At 38.3% G+C, this 23,806-nt stretch overlaps 1 protein-coding gene across 4 annotated transcripts in view; it reads right to left on the reverse strand.

Moving 5' to 3' along the window:
- The window catches only part of CCDC170 (coiled-coil domain containing 170), a 32,546-nt gene extending 9,590 nt beyond the window's left edge, over positions 1-22,956 (reverse strand). Inside the window, exons 1-7 of one of the 4 annotated variants that reach the window (XM_088161724.1) lie at positions 22,910-22,956; positions 19,475-19,502; positions 15,987-16,118; positions 12,779-13,035; positions 9,063-9,207; positions 7,155-7,340; positions 420-737 (exon numbers count right to left, since the gene is read on the reverse strand). In XM_088161724.1, coding sequence (XP_088017850.1) covers positions 420-737; positions 7,155-7,340; positions 9,063-9,207; positions 12,779-13,035; positions 15,987-16,118; positions 19,475-19,489 — 1,053 coding nt within the window. In that variant the 5' untranslated portion in view covers positions 19,490-19,502; positions 22,910-22,956. Of the gene's footprint in view, positions 1-419; positions 738-7,154; positions 7,341-9,062; positions 9,208-12,778; positions 13,036-15,986; positions 16,119-19,474; positions 22,637-22,909 lie in introns of those variants that run through there. The other 3 variants (XM_088161725.1, XM_088161723.1, XM_014888368.2) reach the window with 3 other exon arrangements.
- Between the last annotated feature and the right edge of the window lie 850 nt (positions 22,957-23,806).

Consider the following 23,806-nt stretch of genomic DNA (forward strand, 5'->3'; position numbering starts at 1 on the left):
AGAAGTTCCCTGTGACAGCTCATCAATTATATCTGCTTTGAGAAAGAAGTCAGTTCTTGAAGTCACCATTGTAGCAGCAAATCCATACTTGTTCACAGGTTTCACTAAATCATAGCAACTAAACAGCCACCTTTGATGTCTGCTGGCACAGAAACCAAATCTCAATGTTGTAACAAAAGAACACTCCAAGTCTTTTCTTCTTAACAGTATTTATTATTAATTTAATTTCTGAACACTTCCTGCTTAGTGAAACATAGATGTTTGTCCCCTATTACCTTAAATCAATAGATAACAAAATTAAAGGTTTTTGTAATTCCAAAACCTAAGCAGAAAGAATCAACACTCAATACCAGATGAATAAAATGAAACAGAACCCAGAGAAAATAAATTCACACATTGGGCAAGTGCAGTTGACTTACTTTTTCTTTATTCTGCTCTTTGCAATTTATTTCTCGGATCCTCTCCAAAATGGCCTTCTGAGAAGGTTTAACTATTGCAAATCCACGGCTGAGCAGGGTAGCAATTTCTTCTTTAAAAGCCTCTAAAGAGCTCTGGGCAGTCCTGGCCTCTTCTCTGCTACTCTTCAGTCTTGCATCTAACTCCCTGGAAGATTTCTTCAGATTCTGCAGTTCCTGCTTTGAGGTATCCAAAGCCTTCTGGTTAACAGTCAGTTTCTCTTGGAGGTTTCTGATCTCCATCTCTAAACTCTGTCTCTTTATTATAGCACTGTGAAGATCCTAAAGTGCATGAAAAATTAAATAAGATTTTTAAGCAATAACTCAGGAGCAGGTACTGCAGACAGAGAAACCAAGACCCATATTCCTCATATTTGCTCAATGTCAGAGTCTCATAGGGGAACTCCCACTGAAATTGATGAAAATCTGAAGTCTGTGTAATCACACTAAGGACTAAGCTCTTCTATTGGTTTGCAAAAAGGAATACATAAATAAAACTTTCAGGTGAATGAAACAATTTTTTTTACTGTAACACTATTAAAATCTTACTTTTCCATCCAGATAATATGACCTGAAAAACAAGCAGTGAAAAAGATGTATCACAAATAAAGCCAAAGTACTACAGTTGAGAGAGGAGAGGGCAGGATAGTGGAGGATTGAATAGATTATTTCAGTTGGAAGGGACCTGCAGTGATGATCAACTCTGACTGCCTGACAATTCGGAGCTAACCAAAACAATAGACACAATCGCCCTGAATATAGTCATAAGAGGTGATCTCTGAGGTCAGTTCACCTGATTGTGGCAAAAATTCCTGAGATTGTTTACTCACAGAAATGAGAAGCAAGGGAACAGACAAAACAAGGCTTGGTTGGGAAGGAATAAAATACAACCAATACATATGTATCTGTATCAGTTGTACATAAATATTGACCTAACAGGTCAGAGCAGACAGAAAGAATTGTGCATCCTGACCTATGACAGCAAAACAAATGATGACAGAAAAAATAAAGAAAACTAACATCTGAGCATAAAGAAATAAAGTATTGTGAGTCTCTCCTTTCCCCACAATACCAATATTAAGAGTCCTTACACATACATATACAAGAAAAATATTTGCAGTACAACCAACTAAAAGTACAGCAAAGACAAAATCTTCATTTCTCAGGGCATTTTCTGATTGGTAAGAACAAATGGGAAAGAATATTATTCCATACATGACACAAAAAGAAAGAATAATACCCATGACGCAAAATTACTACAGAGGATGAAATATTTACAGAGAGAGATTGGATTCTTCTGGAGGTCTCAGAGGTAAGTAGATGCTCAGTAAGTGGACTGATACAAGTTAAGATTGTGCACAGTGGACTTAAAGAACTGTTCCTGGTGCAGTTATGAATATGGTGATGACTCAAGGGTCTCTCAGGGTCTGTGTGTGCTTGCTGTGGAGCATAGTATATCATTTGTATTAATGGAATACCTGCCAATCAACCAGTTAAATCTGGGAGCATTTCTATAGCACGGAGGGTGGCTAAAAGAAAGGAGTATGCAGGGCACATTTAGAAAATAAAATATAAAAATATGATACTAAAAATACTAAAATTTTTAATAGCTGTGAAAAGGCAAACATGAAAAACATAAATAAAAACAACCCCTGTCATTTAGGAAATTATTTGTCATTACACTTTCTGAAGTAATTTTAGAATTGTTTTAGAATCAAATGTTGTTTCTATGATTCCTTGCCAATTTCTCTTTTTTATTCTAGACAAGTCCTATTAATAGAAACTAGAAAATTCCCACCTGTGCTCAGAACTATATTATGGTAATTACAGCAAAGAATAGAGTAATTTATTTCAATTACAGTTTTCAGCAGTGCCTATTTTTCCTTTCAGCAAGGCAGTGCTAAAATGGTTTGCCAATACCAGGGAGCTTACCTAATTACCATCTTGTTAAATTGTGAACATCTGAAAACAAACATCGTTTATTCAAAAGATCAAGGTATAATATAAGGAAGTGCAAGCCATCAAACAGTGGCTGGGAAACTGCCTGGCAGAAAAGGGCCTGGGGGTGCTGGTCAGCAGCAGCTGAACTTGACCCAGCTGTGCCCAGGTGGCCAAGAAGGCCAATGGCATCCTGGCCTGGATCAGCAATGGTGTGGCCAGCAGGAGCAGGGCAGTGATTGTCACCCTGTTCTCAGCACTGGTGAGGCCACACCTCGTATGCTGTGCCCAGTTTTGGGTCCCTCAGTTGAGGAAGGACATTGAGGTGCTCTGGTGCTGAAGAGTCTGGAGCACAAGTCTGGTGAGGAGCATCTGAAGGAGCTGGGGGTGTTTAATCTGGAGGAGACTCAGGGGAAACCTTACCACTCTCTACAGCTGCCTGAAAGGAGGCTGTAGCCAGGTGAGAGTCAGCTTCTTCTCCCAGTTAACAAACAGTAGGAAATAGCCTTGAATTGTGGCAGGGGAGGTTTAGATGGTATACTTGGAAAAAATTATTCATCAAAAGGGCCATGAAGGAACAGGCTGCCCAGGGAAGTGGTGGAGTCACCATCCCTAGAGGTATCTGAAAGACTTGTAGATTGGGTACTTAGGGACATGGTTCAGTGGTGGACTTGGCAGTGATGAGTTAACAGCTGGACTCCATGAACTTACAGGTCTTTCCCAACCTAAATAATTCAATAATGCTATTAATACCAACACCCCAATCAGCAGCATAGTCTCAATAGACTGAATTCAACTACACATACATATACAAAAAAGAGTCCACATTACATTAACAGTAATAAGAAGGTATTAAAAAGAATGCAGGTATTTTCCAGATGAATTCTTACATCAGCTGCACCTCCAGTTACTACTGTTATACCATAAGGATTGTAACTAGTTTGCTCCTATCTCCTGTCTTCTCTAATGACTCAATCTGGAAATATTTGTGATGCCTGCTGAAACCTGTCTCTAATATGCATCTTCTTAATGACATCTTATAAACAAAAACAAAAAACAAAACAAAAAAACCCAAACAAACAACAAAACAAAAACAAAAACAAACAAAAAAAACCCCCACCAGGTTCTGAGAAACTCATTCCTGTATTTATTTGTTGGGACAAGAACAACCTAAAATCATTTGACTGTCTCTCCTACAATCTAAGTATTTGGGTATATTCAAAATGTAGCCATGTTTCTCAAGTTCAGTCAATTTCCTTAAATAATGTTTTCATATTTTAATTAATTATTTTCATACAATTGATTTATTTTAATGAATTTATATTGATTATAAACTACTTAGATCTATTTTGTTTATTTACATAATAATATAAGCCTATATTGAATACTGAAGAGTATTTTCATGGTTAATTTTGCATCAGTAGCAGTAGTACATGCAGATGTATTAATTAAAATTGCTTGCTTTCACTTCAAGTATGTTTAAAGATTTTGTACAGTGCATGTCTTTGTAAAACAGATGTTTAAAATAACACTTCAGAGGGAAATCACAAATATTTCCAGATTGAATCTTTATCAAATATGTGAAACAGAACAAGACAGTTTACTAGTTCTTGTGGTTCCTCTGTGGTAATGCTGTATTTAAATTGGTCTGGAAGAATATATGCATCCTCTTCTATACCTTAGACAAATACCATAGAGGAATTTATTAAATACTATAAAGAACCTTGGTTAGAATAAGTAAGACATTTTAGAGGACCTACAGACTCTGTCAAAGAATGTCTTAATTCTCTAATTATGATTATCATAATCAGTAATCACCCTCTGGAAATACAGAAAGAAAGTTAAAGTATTCTGATTCTCAGTCTAGAAATCTGGACAGGATTTAAAAGTTGTTTTTCATCAAATGCAAATTTGATATCAAATGCAGCCAAAATAAAGATATGCACAATATTTTCAGATTTCCAGACGCAAAATCTTGCAATATTCTATCAGAAACATGAGAAATTCAGTCATAAATAAGAATATATTCAGAAATAAATAAAAATAATAGATTAGAAAAAACCCAGCTTCTTGAATTTATTTTTTTTACTTTTATTAGTTTCAAGAATTATTCGTTTTTATTCTATGCTTGTTGATATTGCCATGCAGTGAGACTGAAAGGGGAACAGATAAAATTGTTCATTTGTTAATGTCCCTCAAATGAAGCCCAGCTAACTGCAACAAATACTCAAGTATCAAACAAGCTAAAGAAAATTTTAAATATATTAACCTTAAAATGTAATTAACTGGCTTTCATTTTATTCAGTAAGAATTTTTGAATACAGGCAGCTACCTCCTCCTGGGACACAAAAAAAAGCACCCAGTCAAGAGAAAGAATCCATAGAAGTCCTAAGAAATGGGAGTGGAGTTTAATCTGGCAATTAAAAGAGGCAATTATTCAGAGGGGTGGTAGGAAACAGTGGCCAAATCTTGGTGGAGATGGCTGACAGAACTGTGTGATGGTCCCTATACATTTAGGAAGAATTTTAAGAGAAAACTGGGGGAAATGGGCTGCCATATCAATCTGTAACACTGAAGATGGCCAAAATGCTTGGCCCTGGGAGCTGTAGGCACATGCAGGCAGGAGTCACTTGTACTCAGCCTTTGCTGGGTAAATTCAGCTACAGGCAATTTCATTAATTAAGTCCAGAAAACAGCCCAGAAAGACACAGCCAAGTATGAGTCTTCTGGCACAGGAACAGTATGGATTTCTGCTTCTCACCTTGACAGAGGAACGTGTCACAACACATGCAGCTCTGTTCATGTGCTTAAAGTGTGCAGCATGAAGTATGTGGCAGAGTCAGACTGACTTTATGCCACTGGTGCCCCTCCTGCAGCCATGTCAGACTCATCGAAGGAACAGGGGAAACCACAGTTCACACTTTACATGTGAGGACTTAAAGCATTTTTTGGTTTTTTCTTTCTCTTTCGGGATGGAACTTTTTCACATGCTTTTGTGAATACAAAACCTTCTCAACAGCTTTATTCAGTGTCTGCAAATGTAAGTCACTAAACTGAAATTGCACTGGAGGAATCCACAGTCTCCATGCAGATGGGGCTTTTCAAAAGCAATGCTTTTCAAAGGCAATGCTAATAATTTAGAAAGACATTTCTGTAAGATTGGTTAGATAAATTATGTATTTGGCACATGCAAAATAATGATAGGAAAATATTTTTCAGAAAACTAGCTCAACTTAGTAAATGCTTTTGCAGTTAGAGCAAACTTGAAAAACAAGCCACAAATGGAGCTGTGATCTTGGTCTAAAACATCTCCTGATTCTGGCTTACTGAGTAAACTACACTCTGCTCTTCCTTACATACCTGTGTTTGAAGTGAAGCATGAAAATAAAATGTTCTCAAAAAGGACCTGTTTAAGCTTTTGGTGCAGGTTCTCTCTCAGTTTCATTGAGTCTTAAAAAATTGTACACAGCTTGGTAAGAACTATTTTCAGCAGTAAGTAAAATTTATGACCCTTATGGTACTTACATCTATCTTCCCCACAAATTCTTTCTTCTCCAGAGCACGCTGCCAGCTATTTCTCATCTCCTAAGTATTTTGCTTACAACTAAATCAGAACACTGTATCCTTTAAAGTGTATGGTGGGTGTCTCTTCTTCAGGAAAAGAGGAATGCCAGGGGTGGGGAAAATGCTGTGTTACTTTAGAAAACTCACTTGCATGAGGTTGCCTTCATGTTAAAAATTCCTACAAACTCAACCACACGCAACTCAGACACGTATTTGGCAGTCTAAGTTTCTCTGTTTTTCTCACATTCCAGCCATCAGCTTTAACCACACAGTTTCACGTGCAGGAAATCTTCATTCTGGCTTCACTAAACTGCTTCCTTTCCACATCACTCAAAGTGCAAAGCATTGAGGAAAATTGCTACAGAAATGCACTTTGTTCATCCATCCTTTGAAATGTGCGAACTTTTAATGGGGAGTTCTCCTGGAGCAATGCAATCCTTGAATCACATCCTTTTTCTTCACAAATCATAGCTAGGTGAATTTGGTGAATACTTCACTTAAAACTTAACTTACATTTCTCATCCGACCATCCTTCCTGCTGCTTCCCAACAGTGAAACAGTGCTTTCCTGCAAGAGCCATCCTACTGCCTACAACTTTTTGGGTGTGAGAAAATGGTTATGAAATATAAATTTATAATGCAGTGAAAAGATAATCTAGGGTGTGTGGAAGCCAAGACACTTTACTGTCCAGTGCCTTAAGAGAAAGAATAGTGTCCTATTAATTCCTTTCAATTTCTCATTGGAATATTTGGATACCTGAGTAGAAAAATTCTCAGGAAGCTCACAGTACCAGATACATGTTATTTAAAAGAGCATTTTTTCTCCACTGCATGCTTGTGCCTCAGATATTAACAACATACACATTCATTTATTAATACGATTGTGCAAGCACAAAGGCTACAACACTAAGAAGAAAGCAAAGATAGAAATTTGCAAACAGCATTGAAAGACATTACAGCTGCCTCAGATCTATTTCACAAAATTTTATTGTTTAATCTTCATATCTCACTTTCAAGAAGTTACAAATAACCTTAGGAAAATGTCCTTTTTAGGACATTTTAGGATTTAGGAAAGATACTAATCAACATAATTTTTTCAGAAGCATTTTTTCTCATGCAATTCCTATTGAAAATTAATTTGAAATTTCAAGAAAACATTTGAAAACCAGACAAGCATACAAGCCATGCAATTATGTACCTTACTAAGCTTTTCCATGTCTTGGCAGTATCCTGCTGCCTTTTCCTGCTCCTTGGCTACTTCTGAAACTAGTCTCATGATAGTTTCTCTGTTAGCTTTAGACTCCATCTCATGGACATTCACCTCTTCTTGAAGAGCAGCAACCCGGTCTTTTAGTGTCAGATTTTCTTTACATATTTCAGAGACCTTGAGAAATAAATCAAATGTTAGTAGTTTCTTAGAAGCTCTTAACAATTAAAAATATCCATCCCAGTTATACCTGCTCCTAATCATGCCAAAAAAGACTCAGTGATCCTGGTGACCCCTAGGCCAGACTGATAATTGCACTCTACTGTTCCTTTAGAAAAGGAGTAGAAAGACAGTTAAAATCATAGAACATATTCTCGCTATAAACCCCCACCCCAGCATAGTGTGATTCAGATTTACTCCCACACAGATTTTATGACGTATTAGACAGGTGGAGAGCTGCTTCTGCTGCATATCCATGCTTGATGTGAAGCAGGTCAGAAAACAGACCATGCAGCTGCTTTGTGTCAAAAGCAAACCATTTTAGCCTGGCTTTTTAAGATGTGTGCCTTTCATTTGGAACAAGAGAGCTGCAATTCACACTCAAAACTTTTTAAGCACGAGAGGTTTGAGTTAGTAACAGATATTTCATAATCACATTCAAGGGCAGGGCCAAATACCTGGTGTGCTGCCATTATGAGCAGCCAACACCTTGGAAAAAGGAGTCCCTTCCAGGAGGATTCTAGGGCTGTTTTGGTACACTATGCTATTCCTCATCACTGGAATGTGGGCACTTCAAAGAGTGAGCAAAAAATGTGCCCTGATTCCTACTGGCAAGAGATTTGTTAAGACTAAAACAGATCAATTCTGTCTTAAATAAAACCGTAATGTGGAAAAGAAGATAAATAGATGAGCCAAGACCCCAGAAAAAATAGTTGCTACAGTTTCCTAAGGCACAGCTTTCAGTACAAATTAGATTTCCCAACTAGATTTATTACTACCTTGTTAAAAGACATGAAGATATGTTTTTTAAAGCTCTAATTATTAACTTATTAAAGCATGCAAACGTGCATCTTGTGTGACAACTTTTTTAGAGCATCTCTTAAAATTTCAATGTGTTGGAATATTATGAAATATTATGAGGGCATAAACTCACTGTGATACATACCTAGATAATCTTGATTTATTAAGACCGTAATCTTACAATGGTATGAATATAATGAAATAGAATTTCCCCAAATACCTATTGTGCTCCAAAGTGAAGAAAAATAGAGATTAAAGAGTAGAGAGAAGATGAGTGAAATGCATAAAATTAAAATAAAATGTCTTTCAGCAGCACTGATAGATGTTCAAAGAATATACAAACAATTATCTTTTCCTAAAGGGAAGCTTAGTTTTTTGGAACTTCAGAAGCATTCTGAAGAGAAATAATAAATTTTTATTATTAAGTCTCAGAAACACCACAAAGTTATTTACAGCATTTTTTTACAGGACACAGTAAGGGTTGTTTTAGGAAATGCCATTTCAGATGTTTGTATTTAATGGTATGTCAGCTCAAGATAAGAGCTAAGATCTAGTGCTACAGTTTATACATCACCTGTTGACCCCCATGTTAATGTTTTAAGGAAAGCTTTTAACCAAGTATCTAATCAGGGGTGTATGTGGGAACTACATGCTGATAAATTATTTATGCAGATAAGAGCAGACTGAGACCACTGATGCCTATTAGTGTTCAGCACCTTTGAAAATTAGCCCAGTATGAAAAAAAATCTGTCTTTAAATGATAACACTGTCTGAAAACCATAATTAAATACAAAGATCTCTATAATTTGCTTTACTTCTGTGACAACTAAATATTTTTCTATTAAATCACTGTAGAGAAACATTTGCCCACACCATCACCTTTGATGTTAGATGCTCCCGTGGTTTCTCTTTTTCTCTGATGTCTATGTCCAAGAATCCAGAAAGATGTGCAAGGAGCTCTTGATAGTTTTGGCTGATTTTAGAAGCCTTAGTCATGTTGTCTTCACACTCATTCAAATATTTACTAATTAGACAGAAAAAAAGATACACATCAGCATGAATGTTCCCTGAAAAATAATTTTAGGTAAAATATAAAGTCCCAAGACTATTGCTAGCTTCTGCATACCACCAAATGAATTTTAAAAGTTGCATTTAATTCTCTGTATCTGTTATTTAATACATATAACTTTTGCTGTTGCCTTATGTGTAAATGTTTCTTCATCTTTGCTTTTGATTAATACTTCAATAAATCTATGATCCCAATCTCATTCTCATTACAAAATTTGAAAAAAAACACTATAACCAAGTGACATGAATAAATAGTGCCCTCAAGATACTACAAGAGGAAAGTGCAAGCAAAAGTCTAGAAAAAGTGAGGGGGAGACAGTGATCAACTCTTAGCAAAAATAAGTGAAAAGCACTTCACATCCCCTCTCTGCAGAAGCTGACAGAGATGATTAACAAACTTCAGGTAAAGAAAAGACTTCCTGGACTAATGGAAGTGTAAGACATCCAGAGTACCTGTGAAGGGAAGTTTACCAGCAAAAGAAGAGATGGGAGACACTACTTTGTTGTACAGTACTCTGAAGCACTACTCATGAAAGGAATGCATTTAAAAAGACAGCATCTAGGGCTATCAAAGATATGAAGAAAAGGGAATTTTCATCAGTAATTTCACTGCTCAACAGATGCCTATTATGCAGATGCATATCCCAAATGAAATGTGTTTTCAGCCTTAAGAGCAGGTGTCAGTTTGTACTGTTCAAGGACAACCAACCAAATAAATTAACAGTGAGTTTAACTCATTAGTGTAAATGTGGTTACATCCTTTCCCTTGCCAGGAACAGGGACGAGTCCAACAAACAAAAACCACTACAGTCTGATTTGGCAGGAAATACAGAAAAAAATCTTGCTCATGATGGTGAAACACACATCGCTTATAAAAAACTACAAAGAAACTGGTTAGCAAAACCAGCCAGCCAAGCAGAGCTCAAAACTGCAGTAGTGTAATCCAAATGTCAACTCCAACACCTCTCAGTAACACCCACGAGTGAGGTACTTAGTGATAGAGTGCAAGACATGGTAGATTGGTAGTGGTAAATTTGCAAGACAAGCTGTTGTGCTTCCATTTGAAAAACAAGGTTCTTTCTAAAGCAAGTTCTTCACTCTAGAATAAATCAAGACCTGAGCTGTAACTAAATGCATGTCTAAAGTAAATATTTTATTGAAACTCATTTGCTTATCGCAGTGTAGCACTACTCTCAGTTTTCAAGGTGAGCACAGTAGTCATTGCTGGACTCACTCTTTTCCATTTCTGATTTCTTTCTAGGCTGGTAATAAAACATAGCATCATTCCATAACCAAAGAGCCACAGGACACTCCAACAGGAGATGCACAGTGAGTGCAAACTCAGTACATTGAATGCTTATAAATCAGTAAGCAAAACAGTCCATGAAAAGATTTAGCACATAACCTTAGGAGGGAGATTAGCACAGCTGCTGAAAATGCTGCAAAGTGAAAGAGAGTGGCAGAATAACAGAGAGGAATGCAAAATATTCATTACTGCTCTGGGCACTGTGAGGGCAGTTCCACAGCACACACCATGAGCCGAAAGAGCTCTGCCTTCTGCAGCAGACACTGTGCCTCAGAACACAAGCACCTTCACAGCTTCCTCACCTCTGGGCACCTTCCTTTCCTCTGTAGCCCCAGTAAAACTAAACCATGAGATTATTGCTGAACTGTTGTTGTGAGAAGGGATGTGTCAGAAGTGAAAATGTATTAGGCTCAGACATGCCATATATGCATGCCTATATGTCAGAATATTATATAAGATTGACCACCAACCCCACAACTGTTCTTTGGCTCTAAAAATTGATGTATCCACTCACAAATCCATGCCTGAAAGAAATCGAGAAATCTGAAGTACAAAGCACTCACTTGATAACTTTACGAACAATCTAATTACCAGCAGTAGGGCCATAAAGGTGCGAGCATCTAGAAAATAGGGAGTCAGGTACAAGAAAGTAGAACACAGCTTTTTCACAGTTTTGCTAGCTCTTCAGAACTAATGAGCAAAGAGAAGGGAAGGAAAAAAAAGAAGAACAAAGCTTTTGACAGTTCACACTCTAAAAATACCATGGCAATAGACATGTTGAGTAGAAAAGCACCATTTTCAATAGGAGAAGTGCACATCCTGGAAGCCAATCATAGAATTCGCCAAACATTTCTTACTATATTCCCAAGGTACAGAATATAAATATGCACTTCATGCATGCTGGCTTGCTCTCCCCTTTCATTAGTGGTTTTCAGTGAAAATCTTTTTGAACACTTAATTAGGACTAGTCATGGGCCAAGTACTACCAGGGTGGCCAGACTAAGTCACTGAAGTTAACTGAGTCAACACATTGGTTAGTATGAAGTGACACATGTAACCATTAGCTGAAGACAGCAAAAAGCATTGGAAGCAAACATGGCACATTCATGAGCAACCCAACATGTTTGCTCCCTCCAAATGAGCAGTATCACTTCCCTTTTGCCAGAAGTCCAGTGGCACACTCCAGGTGCCCAGTGAACCAGAGCTGCGATTGGTAGAGGTGGTAACTGAGCTTTTTATTTTGCTCACCTCTCTCTTGGAGCAGTCCCCTGGTCCTGATCACCACGCATCCACACAAACAGAACTGATTTCACAAGTGTTGTACACCAAAGAGAGCAGCCAGGACTGCTCTGGGAGTGACAGCAGAGATTTATGCCCATAAAATGATTGTATCACTATAATGGCAGGTGAGTATGAAACACAGTATTCCAGAAGTTTTTTCCCAGTTAGTTAGGCAAACAAACAGTATAGGAGGTTTTTGTTCCCTCTTCTCTTTTTTTTTTTTTTTTCCCCTAGCAGAAATAACATTTTAAAGAATCTTAACGGCCAGTATGTAAGACTGCACTCTCCAAGCAGGGCTTTTGGCAATCAGCTGGTAATAAACAAGTGCACTGCAATGGTTTTTCTCTAAGTTTTAAAGTTACTTAATTATTCACTTTCAATGCATAAAACCTGACAGAGCTGTGCAAAATACTGATTTGGGAAATACAGGTGTCTGGTAAATACTCAGTTTGCTCTTGAGTAGACAGTATTGATAGAGCCACAAATATTATTCTGATAATGGGCAGAAAAATCCATTATAAAAGCCTGGGTATCTATTAATATGACTAACACTGATTTTGGAATTTAAGAGTTCAGAATATTTCATACCAATCAATTTTGCTGTGAGTCTCCATCCTACAGACCCAAAACATGAGCAATTATGTAGAACTGACAGATTAGTGCTCTGATACACTATGCTAAGAACAGTACAGTTAAAGGACACTATCTTTTATAAGTTTAATGCATTTCACCTTCAAAGCACAAAACATTCAAACCTCCATATATGGACTAACAACTCAAAACAAAATTCAAATTTCAACACCTTCCACCCGCTCAGGCACAGTCACAGAATTCAGAACTGCAATAAAGTCTATCCACCAACTTATTTTTCTGTATTGGCAACTGTACCATTCTGTCATCCCCCTCCAAAAAGTTGTTTCTTATCTCACATGACTCTTACTGAAGTTTGGCACTTTTCTCATTAAGCTCCTCCTTCAGCTCCAAATTTTCCTTATATGCCACCTGAGCTGTCAGCTCAGCCTGGTTTTTAGAAGCAGCAAGCACACACAGCTCTTCTTCCATCTCCTGGATTCGTGTTTGCAAAGACAGGAGGCGAGACATCAGCCTAGCATTGTTTTCCTTATAGCTTTCAGCTTCAGCCTTCAGCTCTTGAAAAGAAGCTTCTTTAGAGATCATGCTCGACCCGAGTTTAAGAAGCTATAGATAGAAAAGGAGAAAATGAATGAAGAATAGTTGTACCAGCCTGAAATAACATGACTGTATTACAAGCTTAGAAATGTGACAAGAAACACATTTCTATCATTACAAGACTGAGTAGAGGGACACAACTTTACTTTCTTACGACTAGGAAAAGCAATGGAAGAGGTTTGCAAGAACAGAAGCTACTGTTGGGTAACATAATGCAACTTTTCAAGATAACGTTTTACAGGAAGATAAGTTTATTTACTAATTCAGAATTTAGGAAAAGTCTAACTTAAGTTCTGCTGCACAACCTTAATTCATGTCTCCTATGTATCTGCATTACAGCAAAGTTATTAAATCACTATTCCCTCTTTTTTTTTGCCTGCTGCCTGCCTGCTTCCAAATCTGCTGCTCAATTCCCCATATAATCTAGAGCTGCAGGGAGTTGTAACAGCAAAGTATCCTGTATGAATGTGTGAATGTATGAATGTGGAGCCTTCTGATGGTTTGAGGCATATTCAGAGACAAATAAGAATTTGGAGCATTGTGTGGTAGGCACCCTCTTCTCATCTTATGCAAATAGTTATTTTTGGGAATGATAATCCAATTAAATATAGCTGTATTTACAATGAAACAGCAACAGAGCCTTTTAAGGAAGGGTAGGAGGAGGAAAATCACCCTCAAATGTTGAAGACATCTGACAGGTATAATGTTACAACTTTCCAAGAGTTCATGGAGTTCAGCAGATTTTCCTCTCTCTTTTTATTAAAAATACCATTTTCCATTGAACTATTTCTGCTAGAAGCTTCTCTAGGAGATTGCACTTGAGGGAGTTTCACCAGGCAAACAAAATTTTAGTGGGTTTTTTTGTTATTAGGAAAAAGTAATTTAAAGTGGACTTTTTTGTCTCAAGAAATATTAAGGCATATTTCAGCATTCCTGACAATTCCAAATAAATGCAGCAAGATGCAATCTGAAGGACTTCTGTCCTATAACATAAAATTAACAAGCAAATAATTTAGCCAAGTAAACTGCTCTTTATGGTCAGTGACAGAACTTCTAAATTGTGCAAACATTTTAAGGCAAAAACATTGAAGACATTAAACTGTAATCCAGGACAATGGGAAATTCACGTCTCTATTGGAGTCTTTCAGTATGACTAAACCCAAGATAGTCAAGGAAATTCGAGAGGCCAGTGAGCCAACAGAACAGCAACTGCCTTGGAAACGGGAGGTCCTGCTTCTCCTCTTTGCCATGCACGCCTGTCCTCTCCCTCGCACCAGCTCTGTGTTTGTCTGCCTCCCCCACAAACAAATTAAAGAACAACTGATAGAAAATAGTTCACTTTTTCTGTCACAGAAGAGAAGGAGAACCACAGAGCAAAGTCTAACGCTGAGAAATCAGGAAGGAGGATCACCCTTGCAGCAGCAGCACAGCCTTCAATAAGCTTGTGCATCTTGAAACATGGAAGCACTGCTTTATCAGACACTCTGGAGCAGCACTGAGCTCGAGAAAAGCAGCTTGGCTTTTGCCCAGGTTCATGGGTTTCATTTCCATACTCCACCCTCTTCTTTGTGCTAGAAGAAACTTACATGGCTACAAGGTGAAATAAGATAGGGAGACTGATCTAGCTAAAAAGCAAATCAGAAGGAAAGGAGTTATTTTTCAATTGCATCGACACAACAGAGCACCATAAAAAACTACACATAGCCTGTGCCGGCGCAAGGGGTGGGGCAGTGTGGGGAAGGAAATGAGCAGCTGAAGGAACAATAGCATTGCTTTGCTTGGCAGCTGGACACAACTATGGTATCTTAAAGAGTGTTCATAACCTTAAAATTTCTCTGTGGTTCAACTCCCCATGTGATATTTTTTCGTTAGTCCATTGTCTTTGTGGTCAGTTCCAATAGCAGAAAAAGCAAGAGTAATCCCATATCATGAGTTTTACAGAGCACTCAGCAGAACAAGGCTCTGACCTCAGCTAGGTCATGAAGGTCTTTATTAGCAAGAGCTTGAACAGCTGCTTTTTAGACTATGCTTTTGCAAGCACTGTCTTGAAAAACCTATAAATCAGTCAGACGTTCTGGCAATAAAGTAATTCAACATTTCCAGTAATAAATTCTTCGTATGAGAACATTAGATTCTGTATGGCTTCTTAAAAATTAAATTTAAAGCACCAGTTCTGGATAAATGCTAAATGTAGGGGAACTCTGCAGCAACTTCAGGATCAAGTGATCAAATTAAACCTCAGCCAATGCACATTTGTGCCTGTAGTTCTGTATGTGAACAAATGTAAGCATTTCTCGTCTTCTAAAAGCAAATTTTACTCTGCTTTGAAACTGACCACTGCCCACATTGCTGACTTCAAACAAATCAATTTTAATCAGTTATATGTTAAAAAAAATTACTTGTGGAAATAAGGCAGCTCTAAAAATTATCCTGTAATAAATCCTCTCCTGAGAAACACCTCCAACACAGCAGGAAAAGCAGAAAAAGTATGTGTACGTGTTCTTCAGCCTCTCTAGCTACAATCAACCTCATAAGCACAAACACAATTTCACTGGTGATGAAAGCAGAGCAAATTTGGGGAGCTATGACCTGAATAAAAGAGAGAAATGAGTAAAGATGAGCACCTAGATAACAACTCACCCGGAAGAAGAGGAAGATATCTCTCTGAATGTTTATACAGCCATAATGTAATTAATTTTCAGGTTTAACATAAAAGTATTGCACTTAGATGCTGATAAAAAGCTACACTGCTTCAAATTGTCCGAATACAAATTTATACTCAGTTTTTGATCACAGGAGGAAGCAAAGTAAAAATCACACAGACATTCTAAAAAGAAGAACCTGAAAGTTCTGTAACAAAAGCAAGTTTCAGACTTTCTGCAAGCTTTCTATTCTCTACGTAAGGTGACTGCAAAATATCCTCAGGTTTGGAGAGGATTTGAAATTATTTTTAGATGTACCTCTGACTGGGCAGAGTCATACTTCACTGAAAGTGCTGCAAGTTCACTTTGAGCAGTTTCAGCTGCAGCTCGATAGTGATTCATCTGCTCTCTAGTTATGGGAATATCCAAAAGAGTGTAATCATGAGATTCCTGTGAAGACAGAATGAAGACAAAGCCATTAGACATCACATTTTTTGAACATTTTTGCTTCAGTGCTTTTGTGTTTGATTAAGCTGCTCAAGGGCATTATTCCAAATGTTCCAGAGTATTATTCCCAGAGTAACACACACTTACTGAAAAATATGTTAAACAATCACTTTTCTACAAGTCACCACTTCCATCTCCAAATTCAGCCACCAACACCAGTGCTAAAGTAAGACAGTGCCCCTCAACAATCCCATGACCTCACATTGTTTTCAGCTCTGGCTATTTCCAACAGTTTCTATATATTTAGTAACATTCAAAAGGTCCCTCTTCTACAAACTTACCGAGTCACTCTTTCAACCTGTATAAACTTTAACCCAAAGGGAGTCCTCAGGGGTCTCTTATGTAAAGAATCACTTTGGTTTTTAGACTTCAGTTATACTGTATACATCCCCTCATTTTTTGTTCAGAAGAAATGTTGGAAAAAAGCAATGGCTATCCATCTTCTCTGTACCACTCATGGTTTTTAAGATTTCTATCATATCTCACCTTAACAGACTCTCTACCAAGTTGAAGAGCCCATGCCTATTCAGACACTTGTATCTGCTCCTCCAAGTCACTTTTTGTCTTGCCATTTGCTTTGTTACTTCTAACCTTTCAAGGTTAGAGGTCCTTTTCAACTTGATCACTTGGACACAACTTCAGCTTCCTGACTGATGCTTTCTCATCCCCAGCCATAACCATAATGACTTCCTTGCATTCTTTTTCAAGTCCTGATTCCATGGTAAGCACTGCCTCTGTCTTTCTAGTACAGTCTCCTTCACACCATTTGTACAACCCCTTTAGCTGTGCCCTTTAGATTCTATAGTAGGCTTTCTCCTTTTTGTGGTGCTCTGCCCTTCTGCAGTAGAGCAGGAATGTGCTGGATTTCTTGGCCTTTATTACTTAAGTCTTTCAAGATGAAAATTCAGACCTGAAGTCTTGGTAGAGTTTCATTAGACAGATTTTTTTTTTTTTGTTTCAATCAACAGTAACTAAAAACGATGAAATGTAACCTCTTCAGAACAGAACTAAGTTTAGGTTATGTTGGGAGCACACATGGCAGAGAACTGAACATAGGATTTGTTCTCCATCAGCTCATACGGAACTGAAACAAAAACTGCAATCCTGGTACATTTAGGTATGAATTACAAAATGCAAAACACCCCTAGATAATGACTGGTGTTGGAAAAAGGTATTGCAATGGAGACAGAGACATCTTCTCTTCATGCTTTTCTACATCAGCATCAATTTGCAGGCTGAGATAAATTACAAGTGCAGCCCCTACCCGTTCCTAATAGGGGAAAAAAAAAAACTGAAGAGTTTTCCAAATACATGAACAACTAGTAAAATAAGCATTTATCATGCAAAACATAGAGACACCCCTGAGGAAAAAGGAAAATCTACTGGTTTAGACTGCAGCAGAAGATAAATAACCTTGTTTTAGTTGCTATAATATCACCAACTCTAATCTTTCTTCCCTGTGCTAGTTAACACTGGATCAGACCCATCAAGTTTAATTGCATTCATCTCCTTCAAAGACACTCAGCTGTGCTCTTCCACAAAGGAGTTGCCACTCTCATCAAGCCAGACTGACACATGCAGAAAACTCAGGGCCACATAGAACACAGCACATAATCTTGGAGATAAAAGGGCTGCTAATTTTCTCAACACTTTATCACTGTTCTGAGGGAGTGAGGGAAAGCATGTGCCATCTCCTCACTGCTTTTGTCTTATTTTTGCTTCACTCTGCTTGTTTCACATGTACAAGCACATGAAATTCTTTAATGTAGAGGGCATTTTTCTCAGTCTGTAATACACCAGGGCTCCAAAACCATGGATGGAAATTTCAAACAATAACACTGGGTATGCTGGTTATATTTGTTATTACATCTGTAGCTCTGCAATATGTAGGTTTTTTTCCTTTTCTTCCCTAAAAAAACACAACTTATGACTTCACAGAAAGGAGGAGTATGTCTCAAAACTGGTGAAATAAATACATTTCAGAGTATAGCTGAAGGAAAGAAGTCCCCATTCAGCAGCAATAATCAATGTAACAGCTTTAGAGCTGAAGCTTCCAAAATCTGTGTATTTCATACAAATCAGATTTTTAAATGATGAGCACTTTAAAAATGCAGCTACACATCCAGAAGGATTTAAAAGAAGTTTAAATGAAGCCAGGTGTCAATGGGAATTACTCTTCTCTTAGTGAGACTTACAGAGGCAGATTTCTGCATCCTCCAGTGCCTTAGCAAATATAAAATTAATCATCGTGGCTCCATGCTAGGAAAGTTGGTACTATCATACTTTTAGCAGGAAGCATGCATGCTCTAAAATTAATAGTTTTCTATGTTTCTGTGGGTTTCCATCAGCCAGTCACAAGTCTGATATTTAATCAGACCTATCAGACAACTCAAATAAATTGGCATAACTTTACTATAGGGGTAAAATTTGTAATGCAGGTATGACACTTTTCTATGTGTGGAAAACTTCAGATTTTTAATGTTTCATGAGTATTATGTAATCTATACTGACTTTTGTTAGGAAAACAGAATTAATGAAGTGTTAAAAGAATTAGAGAGAGTAGACAGAAGAAGTCTTAATATATTAACATTCAATCAGCTCTAAATAACCTAGGTTTTGGGTGTTTCTACCACTCACATGATCAATTTTTTTTATGTCTTTCCACTTACCTGCAGGAAAACGAAGCTTTCATCTAACTTCATATGCTAAACAGAAGCTAAGCCTATGTTTACAATACTTAATTCGGAGCAATATCTACTTGGACCTTCAGTTTTATTAGTAATAGGTGTTCTTTAGAAGATCAACAATATATGGTGATTTTTGTTATTGTTGACCATTTTTGTTTTGATTTTTTTACCAAATAACTGCCTTTATCTCCCTGGAATCCAGCCTCTAGTTGGAAAACTACATTTGATACAGAATAAAACTACAACAACATTGAGTAGTTTTATACCTATCCATGTACTTTGAAATCAGCCAACTGTTAAAGTCACTCACTCCCATTTGGCTTTTGGCACCTTCTCTTTTATTTCCTGCTGTGTTTCTTATTTCAGTGCTCCAAATGCCACTACCACTGCCATTGCCTGCACACAGCTCAGACCCCTTTCCCAAAACACAATTTAAAAAAAATGTTTTTTGAAACAGAAAGCCCCCAGTAGGCTTTTAAGCACCCATCACCACCCCGAGTGACTTGTCAATGCACTGCCATAGACTGTATTCAGGGCAGGGATTTCTTCTTCCCATTCCCAAAGGACCTAAACACATCAGGGTTAACATACCAAAAATAATGGCTCACAAACCTTTGTTGACTTCATTCTTCCTTTGCTTCTGCAGAAAAATGGGGGGAAGAAAGGTTGAAAATTAAATAGATTTGTAATATGATGGCACATGACATTATTTTTTCACAGATATGCTTTACTAAACTGTATCAAAGGTTAACATCAGCAAACTTGGGCATGAAAGCAGAACACCATGGGAAAGTTTCTCTAGTAGCCAGTGAACTCTGATTGTCTCCACAGTATTCAAACACACTTCTAACCAAAACAGGCACCTTCCTGTTGACTTCTCCAGGATGCATTCACCAGTTCAGCTACACATTCAGCCTTCATGCAGTGATTGCTTCCTTTGCCACGGCTTTTCAGGTGCTCGAAGTTTTTATTTCACTTCTCCATTTGTCCTGCATTTCTTCTATAGTGGTATATTTAAAAAGAATCTCAGTGATAACACAAGATCTATCTTAACTGAAATACATCTTTTTTTTCCAGGTAATCAGTGGGCCCGTTTTACCTACATACTTGAACAGGACTTGGTACAGTGGTTGGACTCAGTGGGCTGTTCAATGATTTTTATAAATCCCAGTGTCATAACTGTTCATATTCTGAAATAAAACAAAATGAGATATCCCAAATCTGCAATATTTTTCTTTAAGACAAACAAATATTCATGAGTGTATATGCACATAAAATTGTTCTAACTTCTGAAAATACAATGCAGCAGCAGAGATTAGTAGTAGTAGTAGTAATATTTGCTATAACCAGAAAGGAGATGACTTCCATCATGAAATACCAGAAAGAATGGGTAATTGAAATATTTTCACACTTGGCTACTGCAGATTTTTCTTGGTAGCAGCAGCCAGCCAGCCAGCTAGCATGCACATAACCTCAGAAAACAAAACAATGAGCATGAGAAGATTCAGACACTATTCCACAGTGACTCAGATTTTGTTAACACATACAGAAATGGACTAAAATGAATCACACAATCGATAAGACTGGAAAGGACTTCTGAGAACATCAAGTCTAACCTATGACCAACGACCACCATGTCAAACAGATCACGGCACTGATGTCACATCCAGTCTTTCCTTAAATATCTCCAGGGACGGTGACTCTACCACCTCCCTGGGCAGCCCATTCCAATGTCTAATCATCCTTTTTGTAAAGAAATTCCTTCTGATGCCCAACCTAAAACCTCTTCTGGCAGAGCTTAAGGCTGTGTCCTCTTGTCCTGTCACTGGTTAGCTGGAATAGGCTGACTCCCTGAGTAGAGTCACTTCAGGGGGTGGGGAAAAAAGGTTCACAAATTAACCATCTTATATGTATATTTTGGATCTTCTTTACAGATAATACTTTCCCCAGTTTGCCTATCAGGGATCTCAAAATGTATTGATAATTATGTATTAACATAAATCAAAATTTGCAAGTAATATTTCGCAACTATTTCAGTTCTGTCACTGCTCTTGCACAATATAAAGTACCAGAAACACCCAAATACTTTTGATCACTATCCACTCAGTTAAGTCCTATTTCCCCTTGCTGATTCCTTCTTGTAACTAGGCCCAACTCACTGCTTGCAGTGCTTTTTTTGGTTATTGTTATATACCCATGGAGATTTTCCTGCATTAGTGTAATGTTCCAGAAACATGTAAAACTAACTTAAGTCTTCTCAGCAGCTCAAATAAATTACCAAAGAGATTTTCTAAATTCCTTTCAGAAGGGTACTGCTCAGCTCTACCCTCCTCCCTTTGCAGAAATCATTTAAAGGTATTACTGAAAAGATAAAAATCACTCCTGCTGTTTATCTGCTGAAGAGGCCAATTTCGAGCTTGATTAATGGGCCCAAATAAAAGCTTCATTACAAGCAAAATTTTAATCTTACCCACTGCTACTACTACAAGAAGCAGTTAAAACATTTTCATCTTTTTTTTTTCTCTTAGGATGAGGTGACTTTGCATCTAAATATTATAAACGCATTTAATGTGATGAAAGACAGCAGCCATCTGAAGGCAATTAGAGAGACAAATCACCTTCTCTAAACATTACTTAACATGCTTTCTGGTTGAGTTCATCCTTTGTCTGTATGGACAAATTAAGAAATTTGGAACTCCCCTGAAACTTTCTCTCACAGCTTTTCCAAAATGATTAACAAGGAGCTGCTGTGTTTATTCCCTAAACAATAAAAAGGGTAATTGATAAGACAAAATTTAGTGCTTATGCAGGGATTCGTGCAAACAATTTGTTCTACTGTTTTCACTTCATTGGTGCTAAATAGAGTTAAATAACTTCTGTAACAGCACTACTTAAATGGTACATTTAAAAAACAAACCATCATGCAATGCCAACAGCTGCAATTTTCCTACAATACCTACTATACTTTACTGAAGCAACAAAATGCAAATAATTTAGAAATACTTGAGTATACTGGTATATACATAACTAAAAACTGATTAATCCTGTAGTTTGATTTACCAGTTGTAACTTACATTTTGTAAACATGAAATTTCTAGCGTGTTTTTGAGTCTCAAAATCAACACTCACAAAGTATTTGACTTCGAGTTAGTTAAAATGTGGAGCAGGTTGCTGTGAACTCTGTCACTAAGCAGCGCTGGCAAAAAGTTTGTAATTGGGTCATAACAGTTGTATTTAATATAATAGCAGTTGATTTTGCCACCACAAACTACCAAAATTCACTATTTTTTTTGTCTTGGAACAATACGCATTACAAAAATTGATGTTCAACTATTCAGGAGATAATGAACTGTTCAAACATATAAAATTTTTATCCTTTGGAATACAGAACTGTTACAAGGTTCCTATTATATCCTTAGTACAAGGGTTTGATCCTGCTAAGCAATATCCTCTAGTGTCTCCCTTAAATTCACATCAAAGCCAGCAAACCAATTTCAAAGGAGGAAGAGATGCAAAGAAGAAATTCTTAGATAACTAAAAATTCCTGCTCTGTGAAAGCTACTCCCTTCTGCAGCACTCAGTAAGAAAAATCTTTCTGGCCTTGAACTTGTAAAGATAAGCTATAATGATGAGCTGAACTTCATGGGGCTTCGACTGCACCACGCACGGACCACCGGGTACAGCCGTGCACCTGCAGGAGTTCTGTTTTGGGGTTGGGTTTTTGTTTGTTTGAGGGAGTTGGTTGGTTTTTATTTTGTTTGGTTTTTTGGGGAGGGGATTTTTTTTTTTTGGGGGGGGGGGGGGGGGGGGGGGGGGTGGTGGTGTTTGAAGGCGAGATTAAATTGAATAGTGCAAAGATGATTTGCAAAGGGAAGTTACAGCCAGCCTGTGTCAGCCTCTACAACGCCGACAGAAAAGGGGGAAGGAAGGGGGGCATATTGCCAAAGTCGGGGCTTTCTTCCCTAATAGGAGAACTGCCAAAAAACTCGAATCCCCAACCAAAGCAGCCCCCTCGGCCCTCTCTGCCCTGCCCTGTCCCTCGGTTACCGCGGGTCCGGCGCGCCGCTGCCCCGCCAGTCCTGGAGCCGCTCCGGGCACAGCCGCGACCCTGGCAACGCGTCCGGGCAAGGACCGAGCCGGGGGGACCCTGGAGTCGCTCCAGGCACAGCCGTGCCCCTGGCAACGCGTCCGGGCAAGGACGGAGCCGAGGCGGCCCCGGGCAGGGAAGCGAGGACAGCGCCCGGTGGCTGCAAGTGAACAGTCTCCACAAGGGGAACCTCGCAGAAACGCCGGGGTTTGTTGGTTTTGCTTGTTTGTTTTCACTTAAAATAAACATTTACCTGGGAAAACTGGCTCACGCTTTCTCTCAAAAAAAACGTCAGAAGAGGGGAGGGGAGCAGACGGCACCTGAGCGGCGGATCCTGTTAGCCAGACGGGCTTTCCTTCCCCCTGAACCTGCCACAGGAGCACCCCCGCAAAAGCAGCCTTCCTTAATGGCTGCTGAGCTGCCTCCAGCTGAAAGAGCACCCACTCCTCTTCCTCCTCACCTTTCCTCCAAATAAAGTGGATAAACATGGGAAGAGAGGAGCTGAAGGCTGCAGTAAAAGAAAGTTTGACCTGGGGGTGTATGGGGGCTGCACATCGTTCTCTCTGAAGACCCTGTGAGCTTTAATTAGCCTCTGGCGACAGCGCCATCGCGCACCATTTCTGTCCTCAAAAGTCAACAACTACTTCACCTTTCTCAGGACTGCTGACTTAGTCACGTTTTCCAGAGAAGAAAATGAAGAAGCTAGGGATAGTACTAATATTTTGTCCTTGTCCCTGTTGCCTGATAGCGTTTCACTGCTGTTGCCGAGGACACAGAAACCCTCAAGCAGAGGGTTTTGCCCTGCTGCTGCAGGGTAGTCTCATTCTACAATCCCAATCTATGAAGTATTTTTGACG

This window comes from Sturnus vulgaris, chromosome 3 (assembly GCF_052056855.1).
Source record: "Sturnus vulgaris isolate bStuVul1 chromosome 3, bStuVul1.hap1, whole genome shotgun sequence".
Classification (NCBI taxonomy): Eukaryota; Metazoa; Chordata; class Aves; order Passeriformes; family Sturnidae; genus Sturnus; species Sturnus vulgaris.